Genomic DNA, 24,839 nt, shown 5'->3' with positions numbered 1-24,839 from the left:
AGAGCACAAGTAACAACCATCCCAGCTCTCCGAGCCTTTCCTCCCAGCAGAGCTGCTCCATCCCTCTGCTCATCCTGGTGCCTCCTCTGGCCTCTCTCCAGCAGCTCCAGCTCCTCCCTGTTCTGGGATCACAGAGATGGATGACTTGGATGGGATTTGGCCAGGGGACCCCACACCTGGACCAGAGCAGAGCTGGGGCATGGCCATGAACGTTCTCCATGTGCTGCTCCAAGAGACATCAGGACTATAAATAATGTCCATAATCCACCTAAGGAAGCAGCCTGGAGAGTCCCTATCACCAAAATACCTGATACCAGGAAACACCTCCTCCTTTCTTCCCAGCCAAGCAGAAGGAAGAGAGCTCCGAGGTCATTTGTAACAATCTCTGTTTGGGTGGCTGAGCTGGGCTTTGATTGCTGAGCAAAATGAGCGAAGTTTGCAGGGGATGCTGTGGGAGAGGTGAGTTGAACAGTGGAGTTTGCATTTAATTCATAAGCAACAAGGTTAATGATTGCTCTTATTTTATCTGACAGAATTTCCCAGTATTGATCCAGCTCCCGCTAACAGGGATTTGGTTTTTCTTCCTTTGAAAGAAAAATGAGTAAAATAAATAGCAACAGTACACAACAATGGAAACAGTTAGATTAAGCTCACAGCATCTTTCCCTTTCTGGACACATTGTGGAAGCCTAAAACTGCCTCCAGCTGGAAGAATTTTGCTGTTTCACAGGAGACCCCCAGCACTGAGGAGGCTTTCTGACAGAGGGAAGAGCCACAGGGAGAATCAGGATAAAACACCATGTCTGCATTTACATTTCCTTCCACCTCTCTCCTTGTAAACCTGCATTAAATAAGATTTCTGTATCAATATTGCATGATACCTTCCAAATCTCTTTGGAAACAGAACATCTTGCTTTGTATAATTAGTCATTTGCCTCACAAAAGGGAGGAATAATCTTCCTCAGACTTCCTCTCGTGCTTTTGAGCTCCGTGCTTGTGTCTGGAGGCCTTCGGAATCCTTCTAACCCCTCGGTGACAGAGCCCTCCTTCCTCTCCTTGCCTTTCTTCTTCAGCCTCATTATTCTTCCCTTCTGCCAGGCTGAGCTTTCTGTTTGCTGAGCGTGGAGAGGTTTTTGCAGGGAGCTGAGCACCCCCTGTCCCTCCCAGGACCTCCCCCCATCTCTGTGCTCTGCCGAGCCCACCCTAACGAGGAGACGTGGGATGAGGGGGCACAGGGGGGGATTCCATCCCAGAATACTGATGGCAATCCCCACCTGTGCTCGTGGAGCTCCGTGGTCAGGCTTTTCCCAGTGCTCTGACATCCTTTCAGGCTGGGATTGCAAATCCTGAGCTGGCTGGCATCTCCATCTGGCTGTTGGCTCCCAGACAGCTGGCCCGTGGCTCTCTGCTGCTCAAACAGTTTGTTGGCCAAACCCAAGACAAATTCACCTGGCTAATGAGCCTGATGGTTCTTAAGAACAGGCTGTAAATATTTTATGAAGTAAATTTCACTTCATTTAAATAAGCATAATATGTGAAGCAATCCTATAGGAATATAATAAAATCTTCAGCTCTACACGTGACTACAATGAATAGAAGATTTCAGTCTTTAATTCACACTGATGCAGACTCAAGCCTAGATTTTCCTTGCTTTATTTTAGTCTAAAATCCAATTTTCCTTGGTTTTTGAAGTAAGCCTTTTCTGTAGTTTGCCTATTCCCATGTACCTCTCCTCAGTCCATCCCATCTTCGTGAATTTTTTAAACTTTCTGAAGCAGCAGAACAGAGAAAACAATAAAAACCAATCCTCTGCTTGTATTTGTTGGGCTGCTTTATTTTCCCTGACACTCTGCTATGATAAATCTGTGTTTTGATGGCCTCCTCAGCAAACAGAATTTTAAAACTCCCTGTGAATTTTAGAGGTGATTAAGAAAATGAGTCAGCAGGACGCCTGCATGTGTGAAGGTAACACTGCTCAGATCTGCTGACAGCTCTGGCATTTGAGGTCTTTATTCAGCATTTCTCGTGCAGCCAGAGCTTCTCTTTGCCCACAGCTGAGCACACCCCAGCCCCAAGCTGAAAAAAATTGGGGTTTGAAATGCTCCCAGGCAGATGCTGCCAGTCCTTCCAGCAGCAGTTGCTCCTTGATGGATGTCTGGGAATATCCCAATGTTTCTGTTGCTCTGAGTCCAACAGACTTTGGGGTTACATCAAAGTGAGAGCAAAATATGACCCTGGAGGTTCTTTTTGCTCCTTCCTAGACCCCAGGTAGGAAGTTGTTTGCCACCAACAGGCCAGCAAATGCCATCATTAATCCTCACTAAACTATCCACAAATAGCTCGATATTTCCTGTATTTATGTGTATTCAAAATACTTCCAGGAAGTATTTACATGTTTAAACCTCCTGTAAAAACAGGGGTTGGGTGGATTAAGACCATAAAATCAAGCCCATACATTAACTGCTTTTAAAGCAGGTATTTGCATTTAAAACTTGTTATAAAGCAAAATTTAAGTCTTGGTTTACTGCTGTACTTCAGTTCATGTCTAGGAAAGATCTCCTGTTTTTCCCACGTTTTTCTGTTAATTTTCCTGATCCATCTGTGCAATCCTATGAAATAAATAATTTTACAAAGCACTGCCCTGACCTAGGGAGTGATCTTGGATGTTTCAACAGCATTTTAATGAGGCAAGAAGTGAGATTTTTGCTCAAATGCAAGAAAATCAGATGATACAGTCAGAAAACCAGGAAAACAGCCTGGCAGGAGAAGCTTCCCCTTTTGACAGGAAGGAAGGATCAAACAAAGGGGTTTGTTCCACACTCAGGATGGAGTTTGCAGAGGCTCCAGCACTCTGCTGGTGGTCAGTTTAGCTTAAAATGTTGAATATATTTTGTGGATATATTTGTGTGCTAATTTGGTGTCAAGGAAACAGAGAAAAATGAGATCACGAAGTGGTGAAATTTAATGCATCTCCCTCCACATCCATCGAGGTGCACAGATCACCTCCCCTCAGGAGGACTTGTCCCAGATTTATTTCTCACCAAAGGAGTTCCACATCAAGGGCCAATGGAAAATTAAGAATAGCACTGCTAAGGGAGTCATTTGCATTAAAACAAGCAGTGAATAGGAGGTTGTCCATTGATCAGATTGCTTGTTTGAGATTTAAAGGCATTGGATTGACTGGAAGGCTTGTGCTGATATTCGGGGAGGAAGCCACCGGGAATGGCTTTGCATTAGGATTCTTAGTGCCATCTATTGAGGTGTGCCAACTTCTACAGATTTTTTAGGTGTTGGAGAGTTTGATTTTTATGTATTGGAGGGTTTGATTTTTTTATATATTGGAGGGTTTGATTTTTTTTCTATTGGAGGGATTGGTTGTTCACTCACCACCTTCCAAGGCATCCTTTTGCTGCTGGGATTGGTGTCCAGCCTCCCTGCAAGGGTCACATCAGCTGCTCCCGACACATTCACACACTGCTGGGAAACAGAAAAATCATAGCAGGGCACCTGGAAGTAGCTGAGTTTTTCTCCTCCTGTTTTAGAATAAAATCATCAGAGCAAATCTCTGGAGCCGGGCACAGCCTCCAAATCTCTAGGAAATCCTTGGCAATTGGGACAGGAACATGCCCTGTCACCTTTTTGGCTTCTTCTCCCCAGTTTTTTTGGCTTCCAAAAATGAATGGTTTTTTGGAAGCCCCAGTTTTTCTGCTCCTCCAACAGTTCTTTGAGCCTTTTTTGCAGCAGACAAGATGCTTGCAATGGCTCGTGTCAGGGCAAAGGGTGCAACAACCCCAGGACAGCTCCATCCTCAGAGGCCTAAATGAGCAAAGCTGAATGAACTCGTGAGTTCTCCAAAATGAACAAAGAAAACCGAAGGGAAAATGTTAAAACCATCCATCCAGTAAATACTGCTGAAGATCTGCATTCAGTAACCACTGTGAGGTCAAAGTACTTGACAAGGGTGTCCTTCTGTAAGATTTCCATTCCAAAAGTCACTTCCTACCGTGCAGTGTGTGAATCCCAGTCTACACCAATCCCAGTCCTTGGAATTTTCAGTTTGAGACATTGTCTTTCAGCAGGTAAGAAAATTTCTCTGCCTGCATTGCACTGAGCTTTGTCTCAAAGCTCTCCCTTGGGATGAGTTCGAGATCAGTGTTAATAAGCAGATCTGAGTCTCAAGGGATTCAGACAAAAAAAAGTTTTAAGACAGAAGTTATTTTTTGCATGAATTCCAGCCCTTTGGGGAGGGTGCCAGCACAGCTTTCCTGCCTGCAGGAAGGGAGAGACAAATGCAGAAAAAGATTTACACACCTAAAACACCAATTTTTGTGCATTTTGGGCCAAGAAACTGGAGAGCTGCTTCATCCACCACAGCCAGGACTTGGAGAGCAGAGTCATCCCAGCAAGGTTGTCCTTTCACAGGGCAAGTTCAGTAAATCCATAATCTACAGGGTTTGGAAGGGGTCTGATTTTCCTAATCAGCTCAATTCCTGATGGCAACGTGAGAGATCAGATTGTCTCAAATGGCAGCACTCCAAGGAGCAAGCTTCAGTGTCAGTATAATGACAGCAACTTGGGATGTCATCTGGGAGTTATTTACTGACTCAGAAAAGTTCCTGGACTGAAGTTGAGCAAATTTCTATTTATAATTGCACCATTTCAGGCCAAGTCCTACAGAGTTTATCCGGGAACTTTTCTAGGAGCTACAGGAAGAATTTTGGTATAAATCTGCTCATCAGTACTTGATCTTTATGGACAATAACCTTTGGGGTTTGGGGTTTTTTTAGGTCAGTGCTTATGAGCAAATGACATCACCACAGCAGAGATCACCAGTTATTTACCCTTTTGCAAAAGAGTGTCAGTGATTTATGTTTCTAAACACATTGCAGCACTTTTGAATTGCATCCAGGGACTTCAAATCTGCATCTGAGACCTTTTGTTTCAAATGCCTTATTTGTCAAATGAGCTTAAAGCAATATTTAGCTACTTTGTGGCTTGCTCTTGTTTAATTACTGATGACTGCCGTTGTATAGAATATTCCCAGCGGGCAGAATTCATCCCTGGGTAAATAGGTAGCAAGTGGGAAGGCTTAAAGCACATTTAGCAATGCCTGCAGTCATTTCAGTGTACACCCAAAAAGCCACTGGGCTGCTCAGACACATCAGACCGTGCTGTGAGGTGAAGGATTCAAGTTAGTGCTAAAGAAAATCTTATTTTCACAAAGTGTTCACACCTGCATGAGAATGAGCTGGAGCTTTCAAAGGCTCTCCTGTTTTTTGTTACTCTGGGAATAAAGCTTTTAGTACATGCTAAACAGTGAAAAAATGAATATTTACACTGAATTTAGGGGGAAGACTTACCAGCTGAGCATTTTGGCAGCCTGATTGAGCCGTTCACTCAGGGACTGGAATCTTGTTCCTGTGAATATTCACATCCCAACCTCTGGGAGCGAGGCAGGGAAGGATCTGTTCAGGAGCTCTTTGAGCCACCTCAGCTCTTCATCAAACCAGCCCCAGGCCTGAATTTTCCACATGTTCTTCTTTAGGATGAGCAGTTTAAAACTTGTTTGTGGCTTTTCTGTGCCATCATTAGCAGCAACTTCCTGAGCACAGGAGTGAGGATTTTCCAACTCTTTCAGGCCTTAGCTGTTGTGCAGTCAGCACCCAACAGGTGCCCTTTCAGAAACCCCACTTTTATTCTCTTTAGCCAACACCATTTTTCCCTTCACCTAAAACTGGTTTGGATTTGAAAGGCATTAATTCAAACCAGAAACCTGTATTCATAAGCAGCATCAAATCTTTTCTGCATAGAACACCTTCCAAGTGACCACAAGTTTTATTTTTACTGCTCATTTATACAAATTAGCAGGAGCATTCTGCCTGGTGCCTGCAGTTCAAATAGGAAAGGGGGGAAAAAACCAAGACAACTGGAAAGCAAAGGTCAGCCACTGCCCTGGGATATAATTGTGCACTTATGGAAGTTAAAGTTTTTCCACTGACTCCAGTGCTGGATAATCTCTGCTCTTCACATCATTGGTTTGAAGAAACCCCGGGAAAATTCTGCCCCTGGGGAAAGATATCTGTATTTCAGCCTGTGAATTCTTGAAAACCCCTTGTGAATGGTGCCCCTGTGGGAGCTCAAATCCCTTCAGTGACCTGTGCCTAAATGAGCTCCATTTCTTCCAGCATTTTCTGGAGTCAGGGGTTTCTTCTGGGAGCTCCAAGTCTGGAGTGTGGGGCTGTTCTGAGCCGTGGTTCTGCTGACAGCCATTATTGTCCAAAAGGAGATACAGAATTTATCTCCTCTGTCCCTGCTGCTCCTGCTCACCCTACCAGCAATGTGAATTTTGAGGAAACAAGCCATGGAAAGAGGTCTCCTTTTCCTCCTGGATCCAGCAGTTCTGGCACAGCTGAGCTGTCAGCAGAGGAAAATCAGTGCAGATCTGACCGAGAGCCTTGCTCCACACAGCTGAATATTGAGATTAATTCCACTGACCAGAACTTTCTGTAACAACCTCACCAAGCTTTCATATTCCAGAACATGCCAAAAATCAGCTCTGTGTGAAAAAAAATAGCCCAGATGTAAAAATGCTGCAGTTTTGCAGGTGAGATTGCTCCTAATATCAATAACCTACACAAAGAGAAGCTTCACCCAACACTCTGACTTTTATGACTTTTGCAGGATGAAACCATCACCTGCTGAGGAGGGATTCCAAGGACATTATCCACAGGGAGACCTGGAGCTCATCTATATAATCCCAAATAAATACTGAGGTGTAAAAACCATTATTCTTTATACCCCTAAAACACAAGAATACAATTGAAGAGACTTGAAAAACCCCAGCCTTATGCTAAATAAAGAAACAAAGAACAAGGTAGGGAACGAGATCTATTTATTTTTATTAATAGATTGGGATGTCTCAAGCTCCCAGGCACTGAAAGAACAGCTTATTTGGGAAAACAGAAACATCTCCCACTCCACAGGAAAGCTTTGTGCTCTCTGAAAGGATAGAACTTCATGCCAAGAAGGTGCTTGGGCATTAATTTCTTTAATTAATGCTCCAGGATGTTCACACAAAGGCCCAGATATCGACCACTGGGCAGGATATATTTTTAATTGGAAGAGGCCGTGCCAGCTGGGCTGTAAAACAAGTACAAGCTGTTAGATAAAATAATGGAGAAGAAAGACTTGGGGGGAAAAAAGTAATGAGGGGAAAAAAGTAATGAGGGGGGAAAAAAAGAAAAAAATCTTTAGTTAAAAGAGACTTTCCAGGACTTTGGAGCTAAAACCCCATGAAACCTATCATGGGCATCACGAATGCTGCTCAGGGATGCAGGGATCCTGATGCCATGGAAATGGCCCTTGGATGCAGGATTATCTGACATGATTCCCAGGCAAGTGGAGAGAGCTCAGGTTTTGGGGCTGTAATCACACATCCAGAGGTGCCAGTGGTGTTTACAGGGCAGGCACCTGCACTGCACAGGCCACTGTGGATGAGAGGTGCAAGGAATTCAAAAGGAGTTGAATTTTCCTCTTCCAGGCAGAAATGAAGGGTGGGATCTGCAGATCCTGGAGATATCATTGCTCTGATGCTGACTCGAGGCAAATACAGCCAATATTTTTGTGTGTAAAACTAAATACTTGAATTGCTTCTGCAAATATTTTTATGCAAAATAAGTCTCGGGGGTGCTAATTTTGGTTTTGTTTCATTCCTTTTGACTCTGAGAAACATGAGTGCATGTGGTTAACTGCTCCAAAAGACTGTTGGGGAGCCAAAATGACACATTTGGCTGGTGCAGACATGGAAAAAATCTTCCATCCCCAATTTCCAGGCAGTGTCCAAGTGCCTCTGCACTCCTGGTGATTGTCCCTGGCTGCCCCAGCACTGAGATTCTCTGTGCTGCAGCAGCCAGGCTCTGTCCTGGCCCTTTTCCTGAACTCCTGGATGTTCCAGGTCACACCTGGAGCAGCAAAGGCGATGCTGGATATGGAGAAGTGTTAAAGGCCAGCTCAGAGGGCTGTGATGATGGAATTCTGCCGTGTGAGTGCATTTAAACCTTTCAGAGGGGTTAATCCCAACTCCTCTTAGTGCTCAAGTTCAGCATTTCCATCAAAGCCCAAACACGGGGCAGAAAGACCCAAAATAAATCAGGTAATTCACTTTTCTCTCAACCCACACTGTTTGCAAAGCTGGGAGGGAAAATGCCCGATTTTATCAGGGCCCTTTTACAGCTCCTTTCTGCTGTTAATGTTCAACACACCCGTTTTGTCCTTGCCTCTCTCGGCCTCTTTTCCTCCCATACATTGAGCTCCTGATAATTACTCTAATTAAAAACATGCAAAAGCCAACAAACACAACAGACATATTTTCTCTTTTGAAAACCATGGATAATTCCCTCCAGTGTCCACTACTTCGATGCTTCATGAGACCTTTTTATTTTGCTGCTTTGACATTTTTCTCTTCCTGACAAAGCAAACCTTATATATTGATTAATTTCTATAGCATTTATGGCAAACACATGACATTTGCCATAAAAAGAACTATTTTATTGTCCTACTTAAGGGGGACTGGGCAAAATAAAACACTCAGCCAAAAACTTTCTTCATTACATACTAAGAGTGCAATGTTTTAATAGCAAAATAAACAAGAATTTGTTTAAATATTCTCCTCTGTGGGTAACAGCTCCCCATTTCATCATAAAACATGCAAAATATTATTTAGAAATTAGATCACCACACAGATTGTTATTCCTTGAAAATATTAAAACTGCCTCAGAAGCCAGGGTATTCAAAGGAAAAGACTGAAAAGAGAAATTATAAAAGGTCAAAAGTGTTTTTCTTTTCTCAATATATAGAGATCTCAAGGGAAAAAAAGCACAAAATTGAGAGGGTCATAAGTGATCTGTGATATTACAGGTTAAACACCACTTAAAAATTCCACATTATAAACCAACTGTCTCTCAAAATCGAGGTGTTCTGCAGCACAGGTGAGATGCTGCCAATGTGCTACTTATTAGTAAAGAAAAAAACAACCAAAGGTTGTTTCCTGGACTCCTCTTTCCCTCAGCTCTCCGTAAAATTTGTGTTCTTATGGTGTGACTTCAGCACAGGCCTTCCTGAACTCCCTGATGAAGGAAGATATCCATCCAAAGAGCTCCTGCGAGTCCAGGTCTGGTGCCTCCCCAAACCTGACCTGGGAATCAGAAATACAAGAATATTTAGCAGAGGAGGAGGAGGAGGAGGAGCAGGGCAGGGCCAGAGCAGGCACGAGGGGACCCCAGCACTGCCTGGGCACCCCTCAGCTCTGCAGCAGGAGCTGCCACCCCCAGCACCCCATCCTGAGCAGGGCTTCCAGGAGAAACAGGTGATTTTTGGCTGTACCCCACTCCAGAAGTGTTCTCCCCGCAGCACAAGGCTCCCCACATCTAAATCTGTTCAGTTTTCCCCACCCATTTCCACTCATGCAACTCAGTTGTTAATTCTCTCATTGTCCCACATTTTTCTTCTTGCTTTCTCAATCTTTTTGGGGACAGAGTCCTTTGTTTATGTGCTGCACCCAAAGCCAGCTTGCTGCCCCACACTGAGGCACTGTTCCTGTTTGCAGGAGCCACAAAGAAACCCTGGAGCCTTTTTGAAAATATTACTTTTAGTGGAACGTTTGTAATTAAATTTCCATGGTCAAACATCTCATTAATCTTCAGTGTCTGCTCAGGCAGGTCCCCAAAGGTCCTCCTGGGCTGCATCTTCTAGGTGACATTTGCTTGTCATTAAAGCTCTCTGCTTCTAATCCTTCCCCCATCACAAAATAAAATAGGAGAAGTTAAAAAAAACACCAAAAAACCACCACCACCACTTAAAGTCATGTCCTAATCCAGGATTTTTCCAGTTTCAGAGGTTATCACTGCATTTCTGTCCCTTTCCTTGAGATCTCTGACTGTTAAATATGGGATTTTCTTTCTGTTTCTACAGCCAGTATAAATATAAAGCAAGTGGGAATTTCTTGCGCTCCTTTCCACTCCTTTCCTCCTCTTTTAAAAAGAAATGTAGCTTTATTTTCATTGCATTTTAATATGATATGTACCAGTACGTTGCTATAAAGCTTCTTCATTTCATCACATCTTTTTGACAGCTGGGAGAGATCCCCTTCATATTTCTGAATTAAATCCTGTAATAAAATAAATTTAATTTGCTGTAGGAGCACACCATTAAAGCAGGAATTAAACAGCAGCGAAAACAAGATCATTCAAGACGAAATTTTCATGTCATGAAAATTTCACATTTCACAAAAGAGCAGCACACACATCTCCTTGCAACCATTAAGACATCAAAGACAAGAAAAAAAAGAAACATTAACTCTAGAGAATTTTAACTGTATTCTAAAATGACAAAACCTAAATCCCTTAAAAGTGGCAGGGCCAGATAACATCACAAGGTCCTGATTTCCAGCACGTTCGGCCTTTTTGCACGTGCAGCAAACACTGCCAAGCTCCAGGTCCTTAAAGGGCAGAACAGGGCCTTAGAAACAAGTCTGGAAATGAAATCTCTTAATTTCGTTTTGTTTGTAACACCCACATTTTCAACAACTTAATGTCTATGGAAGAAGCACCTGGGAGCACAAAGATGTGTGGGACAGCAGAGATGGACGTGGTGGGGACACCTGAGCTGCCATCAGCCCTCACGCTGCCCCAGGGGAGCTTTGGGTTGGATTTCAGGAAGAATTTCTTCACCAAAAAGGTTTTCCAGCCCTGGCACAGCTGCCCAGGGCAGTGCTGGAGGCCTCATCCCTGGAGGGATTCAGAAGAAGGGGGATGTGGCATTTGGGGATGGGGATTAGTTGTGCTGGGTTTGAATTCAGTGCTCTTAAAGGGCTTTTCCAACCTAAAGGATTTTATGGTTCTGTGTTCCATGGCAGGGGTGGAACTGGATGATCTTTAAGGCCCCTTCCAACCCATTCTGTGATTCTCAGATCTCCGCTCTCTTCTCTCCTCTCTGGAGGCAGAAGAAATGATAACAAATTCACTCTAAAATCCCTATTATCCCAAAGCAGTTGTTGTGGGCAGCTGTGGGGCTGCCTGTTCCTCATCCATTCACCTGGGAAGGAAAAGCAGGAGGTGCAGAAACCCTGAAAACCCTTCCCATGCTGCAAATTACAACAGGAGACATTCCCAGAAGGGAATAAAAAGCCACTTTCCCTCAAATCATCCTGATTCCCAGGTGTCAGCACAAACTCCCAGGTTACTCATCCCTTACTCCAGCCCACGAGAAGGGTGTGGTAGAGTTACCTTGAGTTCCTTGCAGAACTGGGACTCCTGGGGTGTTGTCTTGCTTGCTTTGGGTTTAATGAGCCTCCTGCCCTGGATAATGTTCTCCAATTCTTTTTTTAAAACTAACAGAAGAGAAAGAAAATGAGGAATTTCAGCAGCATGAAGAGGTGTCCAAAGGGCTGCAATTGTCTGATTTAGGGCACAAGGAAAATCTAAGAGAATATGGGTCTACAATACATTTATCTAGGAGTATTCACTTCCTGGTTTGAGGTAGAGCTCCTGAAAGAAGCATTTTTTCATGGCAAAAATGTGCTCACATCCCAGCAACTGCAGGATAACACAGAGGGAGAGGACGTGGTAAAGCAGCAGCCATGAATCTGACCTTCCCCAGCCTGAGCACTGGATTAGCCATGGAAATAATGTTCTTCAAACCCACATTTCTCTGTAGGAAGCTCTGGGTTCCTTCAAAGATAAAAGAGCAGAAATCCTCCTCTATGGAACAGTAAGAATTCTTGTCAGCTGGCACCGGGCTGCTTCCCTGGGAGCTCTCCTGCTGGGAAAGGGGGGACAGAGGACACAGCCTGGGCTCTGGGGGCTCCTCTGGCATCTCCCTCCCCTGTGCTCGGGCAGTTCCTGCAGCACCGAGCTCCAGGATGTGCCTTGAACTGAGAAAAGCTGGTTCCCTGGATTTTGGTGCATCTCCTTCCTCTCTGCCCTGGGCACATCAGGAATCCACGGAGGGAAGAGCCCAGTCAGTCTCATCTGGTTCCCCTGAGTCACCTCTTTGGACCTCTCCCTGCAGTTCCTGGGTCTGTGCCCATTTTGCAGCTTTGCCCAGCACTTTCCAAAACTGTCTGCAAAATATTCCATGATTTTGAATTGCCCCTGCAGACCACCAGTGACTGAAGGTAAATATTGTTACATTTAGTCCCTTATGTCTCCTAAAAGGTGATTGGAATTTCTTGGAGCAGGACAAAACACACCAAAGGAGCCTCGAGCTACTCCCAAAGCTGACCCCAGGGCCCCCAAGGGATGCAGGGGTTTGCCAAACCCCAGCTGAGAGTGACCAGCATGGAGATCTGTTATCAAAGGCTGAAACTGGGAATACTGGTCTGCAGTCGCAGCCAACAGCCATGCACACCTTCAAAACACAGATTTTTATAAATTTCAACAAAATACACATCATTTCCACCCACTCACATGCCTCTATCAGCTCTCAAAGGGTTCAGTCTAAAAGCCACTGAGCTCACAGGTTATGACACTGCTCCATGGGGAGTTGGAAATGCATCTTCCAAAATCCATCTCCCCAAAATCCATCTTACATTTGAACAACCTTGGTCTGTGCTTCCAGATGACTTCACTGGTGCTGGAGTTCCTTCTAGAGAAGGAAACCAGTTTGGTTCCAGGAAGTTCTTGAACTCCAGGAAGTTTTCTCCTGCTGCATTCCCACTCCCAATTCCCAGAGACTGTCATAGCCTTCACTGTGATGGAGCACTTGTGCCACTTAACTTTTGTATTTTATGATAAACTCTATTTACCATGGGCAGTACATATTTTTTACATTTCTAAACCACCTGGACACACTTCAATATCTCTTTTTTTTTCTAAAACTCTTCACAGCAACATGGCAGGTTAAGCATCACCATGGCAACACTTCACCTCAATGTTTTCAACCTTTAACTCTCTTTATAAACTACAGAGGTGCAGTGAAAACCTGTTCCAAATGACTGCACAGCACATGAAAATCTGTCTCTGAATGTAGAAACTACATTTACATACCATCAACTTCAGCACTGAGGCCCTTCATGGATGCTGGAAGGGAAGAGAGAGGGGAAAAAACATGATAATAAATATCATTTATACAGTCAGGATGGGAGTTTGCATGGAAGTTGAAGGACTTAATTTCTTATTTGTTGATTATTTTCCCCCCTGCCTTCTCTCACCATCAGGAACAGCTTCAAATTCTGTCAGCTCCTGAGGAAACGTGGCCAGCTCGGGCTCGTGTAAGAGGATCTGTTCCACAAGGGCATGGAGCAAGGTGAACGTCCTCTCCTTCCCCCTCAGCAGAGGCAGCTGCAACAGAGCAGAGCAATGATTGACACACTGAGCTATCATACCTTAAACAAATAAATAAAACACGAAAAAGGAACAGCAGAGATGCTGAGAGATCCCAGCTATATTTAGCAAGAAGAGAAAACAACGGAATTAAACTCCTCCTCTTCATTTTGCTGTTTCACTCACATTTCTGATTCATATCCCCTGACCTTCCCTGTTCTTTGGCGTCTTCTTATTCCCACAGGTCTTTTTAAACTTCAGGTACCCTAATTGATTGCAAGTGATTTCGGCCCCCCAAAGCAAACACAGTCATTTTTCCTTTCCCCTTAGAATCACTGTGCTGTGTTCACAGAGAGAGCAAAGCTTCTCTGGGCACCCTGTGCCAGGGCCTTCCCACCATCACAGGGAGGAATTTCACCCCAATATCCCATCTAAACCTCCTCCCTATCAGTGGGAAGCCATTCCCCCTTGTCCTGTCCCTCAATCCCTTGGAAATCCTCTCTCTCTATCTTTCCTGCAGCTCCTTCAGTGAGCTCACCCCAAAGCTTCTCCTCTCCAGGTGAGCAATCCCAGCTCTCCCAGCCTTTCCTCCCAGCAGAGCTGCTCCATCCCTCTGCTCATCCTGGAGCCTCCTCTGGGCTCTCTCCAGCAGCTCCAGCTCCTCCCTGTGCTTGGCCCCAGGGCTGGATGAGTTGCACTGGAGTGAAATGAAGCACTCAGAAATTGCTGCAGGGCCACAGGAGAGTGGCCACTGCAGAAGAAATGCCCAGGTCCATCCTCTGAGCACAGGGAAGTGAGAAGGGTCCATTCAACAAAACTGCAAAATGCACTTTATCTAAACTGTGCCTAAGCAGGGCCTGCAGCTCAGACAATTCCTCCTGCCAAGGGATTTTAATATCAGGGCAGGCAGAATTCTGATGTTCTACCTCACTAGAGACACAGTGCATTCAGCACCACAAAGCCAGTGCAGCTGCCTGAAATGGGGCAACACAGCTTCTTATCACAGAATGAAAGAATCCATTGTTAAACAGGACTTTGTTTTTGTGGAACCAAGGGCAGGTGGTAAAATGTTGGCTCCTCGTTAGGAATTATTGCCTCGCTCCACATTCAGAGTTAATATTAATGGCTAACAAACCTTAGAATGTGATGATTTTAATTACAAGCAAATATGTACTCACTTTGGCCAGAGATGACAATCGGAATCCTTTAGCCAGCTCTTTTCCAGCTTTTTCATTCAGATGGTTCCCCATGGCTAAAATGTACTCCAAGACAGCAACAAACTTTTGGCTGGATTGCAGCTGCTTGCTTGCTTGGATTTTCTGGATTATCAGCTGAAATGCACAAACCTGCCCTCAGATAGATTGAAAATGTGGGCAATCCGTGGTGTCTGTGCCTTCCCTGTGCCAGCCCTCACTGTCCCCACCTGAAGCCACTCCCTAGCCCAAGGATACCTCCCTATGCAAATCCCTCAGGGATTTTCAGCAAGGACCAGCTCAAACTCCCCCAAGACCACGCTGTGTTGGCACAGTCACCCCAAAAAGGAGCTACATCCTTTCTGGCTGCCAAACCAGCTTCAGCCTCCTGGGCACAAAAAGTGTTTTGCTCTTTGGTTGCCCAAATTTCAGGGATCAGCGGAAGCAGAGTCTGGAGCTCCATCCTTCACCTCCCTCCCTTCTCTTTACACCAGCTCAATGCTGTTATCAAAATTCTTAGCACAGTTTCCCCATAAGGAAGAATAATCATTTCCTGTACTCAAACTCAGTATAATTCATTTTTCCCAGGAAAGCCACCTCCCATCTAGAGCTTTAGGCACAAGACGTGATTTTGTTCTCAGAAAATTTGGGGTTTTTAGCACCACACCTCTTTTCAGCAGTCACCAACACACCAATTTAAAAACAGGGAGAGGAAGAAGCACATGGGAGAGCTGAAAGCTGTTGTTAAAGCATTTACAGCACAGCTCAGGCCAGAGGATGCTGACAGCCAATATTCACAGTGTCCCATAGGATTTTAGGTGTATATTCTGTGGTTTAAACATAGGCATTAGTGTGCATAAGAACATACTTAGACACTAATTAGCTCTTCAGTGACCATTTAATATCCATCAAAGCAAACAGTGCAGAAAATAGCTTCCAAATATTCAGTATCTGGCTTAAGTGGAGCACAGCAAAGGTGTAGCTGCAGCAGGCAGGGTCAGGAATCTCTGCATCTCCCCTGTGCTTTCCATCTGTTCCTCTTCTGAGCTTTCCTCACTGTTACTATGGTTTTAATCACAGCCAGACAAAGGACAACAACTTGGTCCTGCAGAACTTTCACATTCTGTTCTCATTCCCATGCAGAAGGACAGCAAAACCTCTGAAACATTTTCATGGTGTGGAAATCCTTGTTTTGAATCAAAGCATGGGCAAAACCTGGCAGGTAAGGCATGGCTTGGCACAGCAGGATCCAGTCATGAGACTGGCACTGGTTTATTTGCATCCCCCACCCTAAGGTCATCCTGGGGAAAGGCAGAGAGGGACTTGAGCTCTGATTCCCAAAAGTTTCAGTCCAGAGCTGTAATCCTTAGAGGGAACAGCTCCTTCAGTCTTCAGGAAATATTAAATCTCTCTGAGATTTGTCAAACAAACTTCCTCCATGTCTTAGATTGATTCGTTCAGCTCATGGGGCAGGAACCTCCCCACAAGGGAATTGAATTTTAATGGTGGAATTCACTTCTGTCTTATCACTGCCCAAAGAAGAAGGAAAGCTTTACAGCACCAAAGAAAATTTTGAAGATCTTTTCCTGTTCTTTTCTCCCTCTTTTTTGGAAGTCTATTCTACTGCCAGGCCCATTATTGTGAACGTTGGTGGAATAAGGATGATATTAAATGCACGTATGGAAAATAAAGGAAAAAAACCCCAAAATAATCCTCCACAGCTACAAATTTTTGAAATCTGTGCTGAGGTGACCTAGGCCTCTCTTATCAAACTGACAGAGGTTGATCACAAAGATGCCATGAGGGCTCCTGTTACTCACAGGCTCCAGATCTCTGATGCTCTCGGGGAGCTCACGGACACTGAGCAGGAGATCCAACCTCTGGCCCAGCTGAGGGATTTTACACATCTGCTCAGAATTGAACAGAACAGCAATCAGAACTCACATTTACACCAAAACATACAAACATTTCATTATTTATTGAGCAATTCAGCTGTGCCATTGTTTTCCTAATTTCTGTGCTCATTTACTCATTTTATTCTGGGTCTAATCCTGTGGGTACACTCTGGCACATACTGCAAATTCACTGTCTGCTCCTAGGGCACACATTCTTAAAATCAATTGCAATCCTTCCTTGTGAGCAAAAATAGTTAAACACATATAATTTTATAGATTTTGGGAATCTAGCTCAGAATAAATCAGCTCCTACTCTGGAGGAAGAGGAGGGAGTGTGACTTGGAGACACAAAGGGATCCATAATTCTCTTTTTATTATCTACCTGTCTCAACTCTTCATCAGAATAGTCCTCCTATGCTGATTCTGGGTGAGACTGTAAATTTAACTTCTAATCAACAGCTTCTTGTGGTGGTTTTAGCTTGGAGAATGTCCTAAAAATAGGATGTGGTATCTTTTAATGTTGAAACTCCTTACCTCTAACATAAACTGGTCAACCATGTGCAGCTCTGAGCATGACCCCTTGAAGGACAAGTACCTTTCTGCATCTTTTGGTGTGGGCAAATATCTGTGAAGAGAAAAGGAAAATTAGATGTCCTCTTCCTCTTCATTCTGTATTCTGATGAAACTCCATTCCTTGCACTGGAATTTCCTACATATTGTGGTTTATGTGTTTCATATTTATCCTTAGTAGGTATTTGAACCAGCTGTGAGATGGAAAGCAAAAGTGATCTGCAGATACCTCTGGGTACCTGGAAATGCTGATTTGTACACAAGGAAAATAATAGCCAAAATGTTCACCTGCAGCTGTACAGATAATTTAGAATGACAGAATATTTCAGAAAGGCAAAACCATGAGACAGAGGAGTTCAGGCCCTGATTTGCAAAGAGGTTGGATCCATTTCTTATCTCTGATATCACAGAATAATGTGAGCAGGAAGGAACCCACAAGGATCATCCATTCCATCCTGGCCCTGCACAGACACCCCAGCAACCCCACCCTGGGAGTGTTTCCCTTCTTGACCCTGATTTTCACAGGGTTTTTTACTTGTTTCAATAGTGACAGCACAGAACACAGAGCCACAACTTCCTCCCCTCTGTACAAGGTCACAGAATATCCTCCAGGGCCACAGATTTTTAGAAAATGGATGTCTTCAAATATGCCTTCACTTGGAAAAACAAACACAGCCCCACAGCTCCCTTCCTTTGGAGATCTTCCTGCCTGTCTGAGCCATCACTGGGGGAATTCGCAGCATTTCTTAAGAAAAATGCAATCGATGTCAGAGCTCACATATGAGGAGTGTAAAGAAGCTGAAATAAGTATTCAGGTCTACTCTCTTTTCTTTCTCTTCAAAAAACCTTCTAAATTTGCAGCAAGAGTGATTAAACATTCATGGCCATAGCAATACATTTCCATTCAAAGTCAGGAAATGTACTCAAAGATGGGAAAAAGCAAATATTTTAGCACGTTAAACACAGGACAAAGAGTAAGATTTATTTTACTGTTGTCAATAATTAATATAACATTTCAATTGAAAAACTGGTGGCTTTGCATTACTCCACCTGTGTTAAAGCAGATTACAATGTAATCCTTTCAGCCCACTTTACCATCAGGAAAAAAAAATGAATTCTCATTTAAAAATAAGTTAGCTGTTGGCAAATGAAAGGGTACTTATTCATCATTAAAAATAGCTTGAGTTTTTAAGCAAATTCACAGAAGGTATTTTAAAAGGTGACAGCAAACATCTTCATTTAAGCAGAAGTCTGATACCCCATAAAATTGTTCAGCTGCATTATGCATAGAAAATGGAACTAACAGATTATCTGGAAGGTTTAAAGCTTAAAGCATTAAACAATGGGAGCCCTGAGAAAGGAGGCACACAAACATGGGAATGCACTCCATAAATATCTTTTTACATGAATGCAGCTCTAATGGAATCTGTACAATGAAAAAGACTCCCATTTCTTTAGAAAGAAAGAAAGCTTAGAGAGACATGGAGTGCTTTGTTATTAAGACATGAGGATAAAGAATCATTCAGGGAATGCTGAAGAGGTTTCCATATCAAATTCAGTCCTGAAGTTCCCAATGACATCCCACCACTTCCACTGGATACATGAGCAGGACACTCTGCTCCCCAGTGGCAGCCTTGAAAATGGAATTTTGGGGTTGACTTTAAGTATTTTTATTCTACAGTAGTAGGATTCAGACCTTCTGCCCTGGCTCAGACACTCTGACAGGTATGGTTTGCACTGAGAGGAATTTTCCAGCCCTGGACTGTCCTGTTTGAGCTCCTGTTCTGCCCATGGGGTCTCAGGTAGCTGGAGGCCACAGCTCTCAAAGGTCAAATTTTTCACTGCGACTCCCAAATGGAGTGGAAAGGTCTCCAGAAGTGCTGAGTGTCCTCCTTGTGTCATGACAAATCCACCACAGAGCACTGCACCAGAGCAACGTGGGAGTGGTGATGCTCCAAGAGAATTTCTGTCTGCTCCTTTGATTTTCCACTGCCTTGGGAATCCAAGCCTTCATTTTGAGATGCATCTCAACTGTTTCAGTCACACTCAAACCTCTTGGGGTGGAAAAAGAAACATCTTCCTTTCAGTGCAAGATTTGCCCATGGATTCCTCGATTTTGGCACTAAATAATGATCCCAGGGACAGAATCATTGAAGCCACGTACCATCGTTCGAATCCTTGAAAATATATAACACTGAGCAACACAACAATCAGCATCCCTTCCTCATTCCACTGCTGGGAATATTCCCTCAGCATTATTGCCCTCAAAGAGAGACTTCAAGGAAAAAAATGTGGTATTTCAAGCTCCATTGCCATCATTATTATTATTATTGTCTGATGGCAAAGAGCCCAGATGCCATAAATCAGTGATGCCACAGCAATTCCAGCAGCCTGGAGATCCTGGGCTGAGTCTGCAGCGTCAGGAGTGAATCCTGAGTGGCAGAGTGGGGTCAGTGCTTCCCTTTGAACCAAGGTGGGAGCAGGGGATGCCCTGGGAAATGGGGCTGGAGAAATCTCCTTCCCTTTGCCTTTCCAGAAACAGCCTCACGTCACTGGAGAGCACCTCGATGTCCAACTGTTCCCTGCAGTTATTTCCTGCCCAATTCCAGCACTGCAATAAGATATTTCTGTTTTCATTGAGGCTTTAGGGTCAGATTTTGAGCAGCCCCCTCAGCAGGGCCATGCACCTTCCACCAGATCCTAATTCATGTGCACCAGTGTGGGGTTTAACTGGGAGAGCCTTGGGGCAGCAAGGAAACACCCTCCAGAACATAAAAAACATTTAAATACCCAGCATCCTGCCCACAGCCCTTCATCCTCCAGAAGCCATCCCACAGAATGACATTAATTCCATGTTCTTCCTGCTCACATCACTTCCCAAGTACAGACATGACCCTGAAGAGTTCAAAATTCTGTTTCAGATCAGGATGTTAAGGCCCAAATTAAACAGATTCCATGAGAAGCAGAAGCATCAATTATTTACTTCCTCACTTTTCTGTCAGTGCCTTCTTTTTCCCAGTTTTCTTTAGCAAAACACTCCTTTTTTTCTCATTTTGAGGCAAGAAACAGTTTCACATCAAGCTTTCACATGTAAAAATGTTTATTAAAATGGCCCAAGTGTTACATGGGAGCTGGGATGTGGAACAGATCCCGCTCTAGGATCCCACTTCTTTCCTTTCTTTCTGCATCTCAAACTACCCAAAAAGATAAAATCCAGTTCCTGTGAATTTCACACACCAATAGTTTGCTCAAATTCCTGAAATCTGTTCAGTTTTGTTCAAGCCACAGAAATCTGCACTCTGCTTTAAACCCCCAAATCTCTGCCACTCAGGCACACAAATATTCCCAATATCCCATCATCCCATGAAGCTCCTTTAACACTTGTCTGCCTTCCTCCTCTCCAAACCACCTTTCCAAACTCCACATCATTTGCAGAAGATTCTGCCTTCTCCAAAAGGTCCCAAAACCAAACAATTCCCCCCAAAGTTACCTTCTCAGTGCTGTAATCTGCTCATCTGTAAGCCCACCACTCTCCTCGTGGATGATGTACAGTTTTTCCTTCAGCTCACTCGGTTTTATACGGAAACTTTTAAGAAAAATGTCTGGAGAAAAAGGATTCTTGGGTTACTTGGAAGGAAATGCTCAAGGGAAGGAAAATCACCAAAATATCTCATCTGAACTTAGCAGATTTTAAAAAGAAAGAAGAAAAACCCCAACCAAAGAGGAAAAAAATGCCAAAATATTCAGCAGTTGGTATCCTAAAGCAAAAACTCAGTCTTCATATTTTCTTTAAATTTACATAGCCAGTAGTCAAGGAAAAAGAAATCTGAGGATGATTTTCTGGTCTCTTACTGATACTTGCTCCCTGTGTGGCAGAAATTTCTTTTTTCAACAAGAATCCTTTAGAGAACTTAGCTTTTATTTGTATTTTCTCCTATATTGCTCTTGAATTTAGTGTGGAGATCTCTCAGAACTCTCATTTTCCTCTGGTGTTCATAACTCCACTCAAAATCTCCAGAATTTTTAACCTCCTGGCATTTTGGAGCTTCATCTTTTTATTCCTTAATTTAAGGGCCACGGTTTGCAGCACTTGCAGGAAGATTAATCAGAATTCTCAGGATCAAATTAACTTTTGATCTAAGTCATGTCCATTATAATAAGGATATGCCAAAACTCTCACTGACGAGGATAAGATTAAGAAACGGATGTAGAACGTCCCAGTGAAAAACAGTTGTAAGAGGAACAGGATCAAAAGGAGGAATGGTGCAATTTGCAAAGCAAAAGAAAGACATTTCCTCAAAGAAACTGGAATAATTCAGTAGATAAAAGTGCTATTACAAGATTCTTTTATCTGCAACAGCACTTTGCCATCACTCTTCCTTTTAACCCTTCAAATTGTTAGTCAAGGGATGCAATAATTCCAAGTTATGTCCATTTACATTTCCCAATTAAAACTTTACACGCTCTCCAAAATACATTTTTTCTTATTAACATTCATCAAGATGAAATCATTAAAACTTCAGTATTGACTGCCCCAAATTCCTTACACATGGAACACTTCTTAAAAGCATCTCTAGGTTATAGAAATTTTTTGGAAATCCATTTTCGTAACAGAAATCCCACTACTCTGTGAAGAACAATTACTCCTGCTCCTTTAATATCTTCTCATCAGAGGAATTGAAAGACCTTCACAGTATTTTATTAGGAAGACCAGGACTGGGTGTTGAACTGCTCCATTAGCTCTGCCAGGCAGTTCTAAGTCAGGCTTTTGGTAGAATCCCACCTGAGCTATGAGAGCAGAGGGCTCTGTTCAAGAACAGGATCCTGTTCACAGCCTGAGCCCGTGGCCAGGGAAAAGCCAAGAATTCCTGTGCCTGCCCTGGAGCTGCCCCAAAGACTCCTCACACCAACCCACCTCCCCCTACAGGGATTTCTTGACCCCAGTGCAGCACAGCAGTCACAGTTCTGCCTCCCAACCGGCTCCTGCTGACTCTGCAGCCCACAAAATTTGAAAAGTCTTTGAAGTCAGAGGCTGAAATTGATTTTGCACATGTCAGGGATGATTTTACACTTCTGCCCCAAGACAGCAGCATCACAGCTCAATGGCACTTCCAGGTTTTGTAGAAGAGAAGCAGCCTGGGGATTCATCTCTACAGCATCAAGGACCATGTTTGGAGCAACTGAGCCACGGGGTCATTTTTTGTAAAGAGAGAAGCACTGAATTAAAAGATGATTTACACACAGCCTTGATTACTGCCTATGGAATGGCAGAAAGCACAAATAGCAAATGCAGGCAGAGCTCAGCCCAGGCTTCCAGAGAGGAGCACACAGCCCTTGTTATCCACTTACTGAAGTTATGTGCAACTTTCCGATCCAGCAGGATGTGCTGATTCATTGAGGGCTCACTGCCCAAGAGCACTGCCGTGTCCTGGATCTGGAACTGCTCACAGAGCCTGCATACATCTATTTTTCTCTTGCATGTGTCACATGATCCCCAGACAGATTTTTGAATCTAAAAATACAGGAAGGACACTGGGTAAACAAAAAGCCAGAAGAACAGAGGCCCTTTGTTCCATCCAAACCCGGAGAAGGGCGTCCAGGTCGTTTTGTGGCACAGCTGGATTTTTATACCTATCCGTGTCATACAGGCTACAATATTGAAGTTTCTTTCCTTTAACAGCTACCATCAGTTTCATCCTCACCTTGTCACAAGGAACGACATCCCAGTGAAAGGCTTTGGTTCTCTTTGCTGCTGGAGAGAGGCTGCAGGGCTGTGGGAGGGCAGGTGGGGCTGGTGGAACCTCTGCCCTGCCCATGGGAGGTGGCAGAGCTGCTGCTGGGGCTGCTGGGGCTGCCTCCCCCTCTGCAGCCTTGGCCGGGGGCACTGCAGGCTTGCTCAGGCTGCTGCTTGCAGAACTCCCACCCAAGTGAGGGGGGTCCTCTTTCTGCTCATTCAGAGGCACAATAAATTCCTCATAATCAGCTTCGGGGGAGCTGCATCCTTGAGAGCCCTCCTGAGGCAGGGAGGCACCGCTGCCCGGCTGGCAGTGCCTTTCCAGGAGAGACACCCACTCACTCTGCAGCCTGCCAGCAGCCTCTGGCCGGGTGTTCTGGACAGTGAAGGGGATCCGGAACCTGAAATGGAAGAATGTCATCTCTAAACGCCAGGGAGTGCAAACAACATCCTGCCTAACACAGAGATCCCTGGTTTGAGCACAGCGATGTTCAGCAGCTGCACTTGTCAGAGGAGCCCAGGGCTGCTGGCTCTGACCTCCGCAGAGTTAATTGCTCATGTGTTTGTGGTTGGAGAGCTGAGGTTCTGCCATGTGTTGGCTCTGCAGTGACCTCGTGATCCACGCTGGTGAGGGAGCAGTGTGCTACACCTGGGGTGTAACAGGCATTCAGAACCTGCCCACATCTGTCCCAGCAGCTGAACCAGGCATCTCCTCCCTGGCTCCTGACATGACAACTCCACAAGCTGCTGTGGGCAGGATTTCAGTGGATCAGCTCAGGTCCACTTTGGATTCCTCCAGAAGATCCTCATCAAATCTCTGCAGAGCAATGGGAGGGGTAATCTAAATAATTCTGATGGCCTCATTTCTCCAGTGTTGTTATTTTATCCCAGGACACTGAGACCCTCTGCTGTCTGACCTTGTTTGCAGCAATTCTGCTTTAACAAATTATTAATTACCAGCTATACTCACAGATAATGGTGATCTCTGGTGTGCAGTGAGAAGGTGCTGCAGCCACCGTCCTCACTGACACCCACATTCCCAGCCAAGAGAGGAACTGTGGCTGTGGCAGGGGCTGCAGGCTGGCCCCTGTGCCCCAGCCCAAGGCAGTACAAAGCCAATTCTCCTTCCCGCAGCTGTGCCAAGCACCTGGAGGACAAGGGATGGAGACACAGCTCATTCTTCATTGACTTCTTATTTACACAGCCTGGCCCTTGTTAAAGCACTTTCTAGTGTCAATAAATCTCCACATTTTTACAGCATCCTCCACGGAACAGTCAAAAATATCAATAGTAAAGCATAAAATCTTTGAGATGTTCTTGTTTGAGAGTTTCTTGTTCTCATCTGACACTTTAAGTGTGACATAAAATCTGAACAGCCCAGTGAGAGCTAAAACTAAAATCTGATCATCAATTAAAAATCATCCAAGTCCTGATAATTTTTTAGCCATGCTCTGTCCCTCCTTCTCCATTTACTCCTCTTGTTTATTTGGGACAGTGGATCTTTGGGATTCTGAGCTTTTAAAGGAATCCACTGTGTGACTGAGCAGTGCATGGCGTGATGAGGCTTCAGAGTTTCTGTGCCTTCCACGTTTCACTCCACCAAGCCATAAACAAATCATTAAATTTAGTTCCCAATCATACAGTCCAATATCCCTCTCTCTTGGAAATCCTGTTACTCCATGGGAACTCATCCTGGGCTCCCTCATTCCCAGGAATGGCAGGAAAGGGTCAAAGTATTCTACTCATTAGGGCTTCCAGCAGAAGTGACTGTGGAAAAATTTGGGGGAAAGCTCTTTAAATTATAATTAACCCTGGAAGAAATTGCCTGAGCATACAGAGCTTCCATTCCAGCAGAATCCTCTGCTTCAGCCTCTCCTCTGGAATTCTGCCCTGCTGTTTATAACAAAGGTCCAACTACAGGCTGGGCTTTACTGTATGTGGGTTTTATTCTTATTTAAGCATTTGCCTTCTCATTTTTCTGGAGGTTTCTGCCTTTCTTTATCATTCTGGCAGTTCTATCAAACCTCTCTTTCCCTCCACTCTCTCTTCAAGGTGTGGCTGGTTGATTAAGGCGTTCTATGAGGAATTTAAATAAGTTTAGCTGCTCCAGAACAAATTAAACATAAAAT

General features: G+C 44.2%; 1 protein-coding gene across 3 annotated transcripts in view; it reads right to left on the bottom strand.

Moving 5' to 3' along the window:
* Positions 1-6,988: 6,988 nt before the first annotated feature.
* The window catches only part of LOC138120915 (uncharacterized), a 31,687-nt gene continuing 13,836 nt past the window's right edge, over positions 6,989-24,839 (bottom strand). For all 3 annotated transcript variants that reach the window (XM_069034022.1, XM_069034023.1, XM_069034025.1), the window contains 12 exons: positions 23,681-23,857; positions 22,679-23,111; positions 22,326-22,488; positions 20,467-20,578; positions 16,941-17,031; positions 16,332-16,418; positions 14,497-14,649; positions 13,207-13,336; positions 13,043-13,075; positions 11,282-11,385; positions 10,081-10,164; positions 6,989-9,192 (listed from right to left, as the gene is read on the bottom strand). In XM_069034022.1, the coding sequence (XP_068890123.1) occupies positions 9,088-9,192; positions 10,081-10,164; positions 11,282-11,385; positions 13,043-13,075; positions 13,207-13,336; positions 14,497-14,649; positions 16,332-16,418; positions 16,941-17,031; positions 20,467-20,578; positions 22,326-22,488; positions 22,679-23,111; positions 23,681-23,857 (1,672 nt within the window). In that variant the 3' untranslated portion in view covers positions 6,989-9,087. The remainder of the gene's footprint in view (positions 9,193-10,080; positions 10,165-11,281; positions 11,386-13,042; positions 13,076-13,206; positions 13,337-14,496; positions 14,650-16,331; positions 16,419-16,940; positions 17,032-20,466; positions 20,579-22,325; positions 22,489-22,678; positions 23,112-23,680; positions 23,858-24,839) is intronic.

This window comes from Aphelocoma coerulescens, chromosome 20 (genome assembly GCF_041296385.1).
Source record: "Aphelocoma coerulescens isolate FSJ_1873_10779 chromosome 20, UR_Acoe_1.0, whole genome shotgun sequence".
NCBI classification, from domain to species: Eukaryota; Metazoa; Chordata; class Aves; order Passeriformes; family Corvidae; genus Aphelocoma; species Aphelocoma coerulescens.
This window is presented reverse-complemented; position numbering and strand designations above follow the sequence as displayed.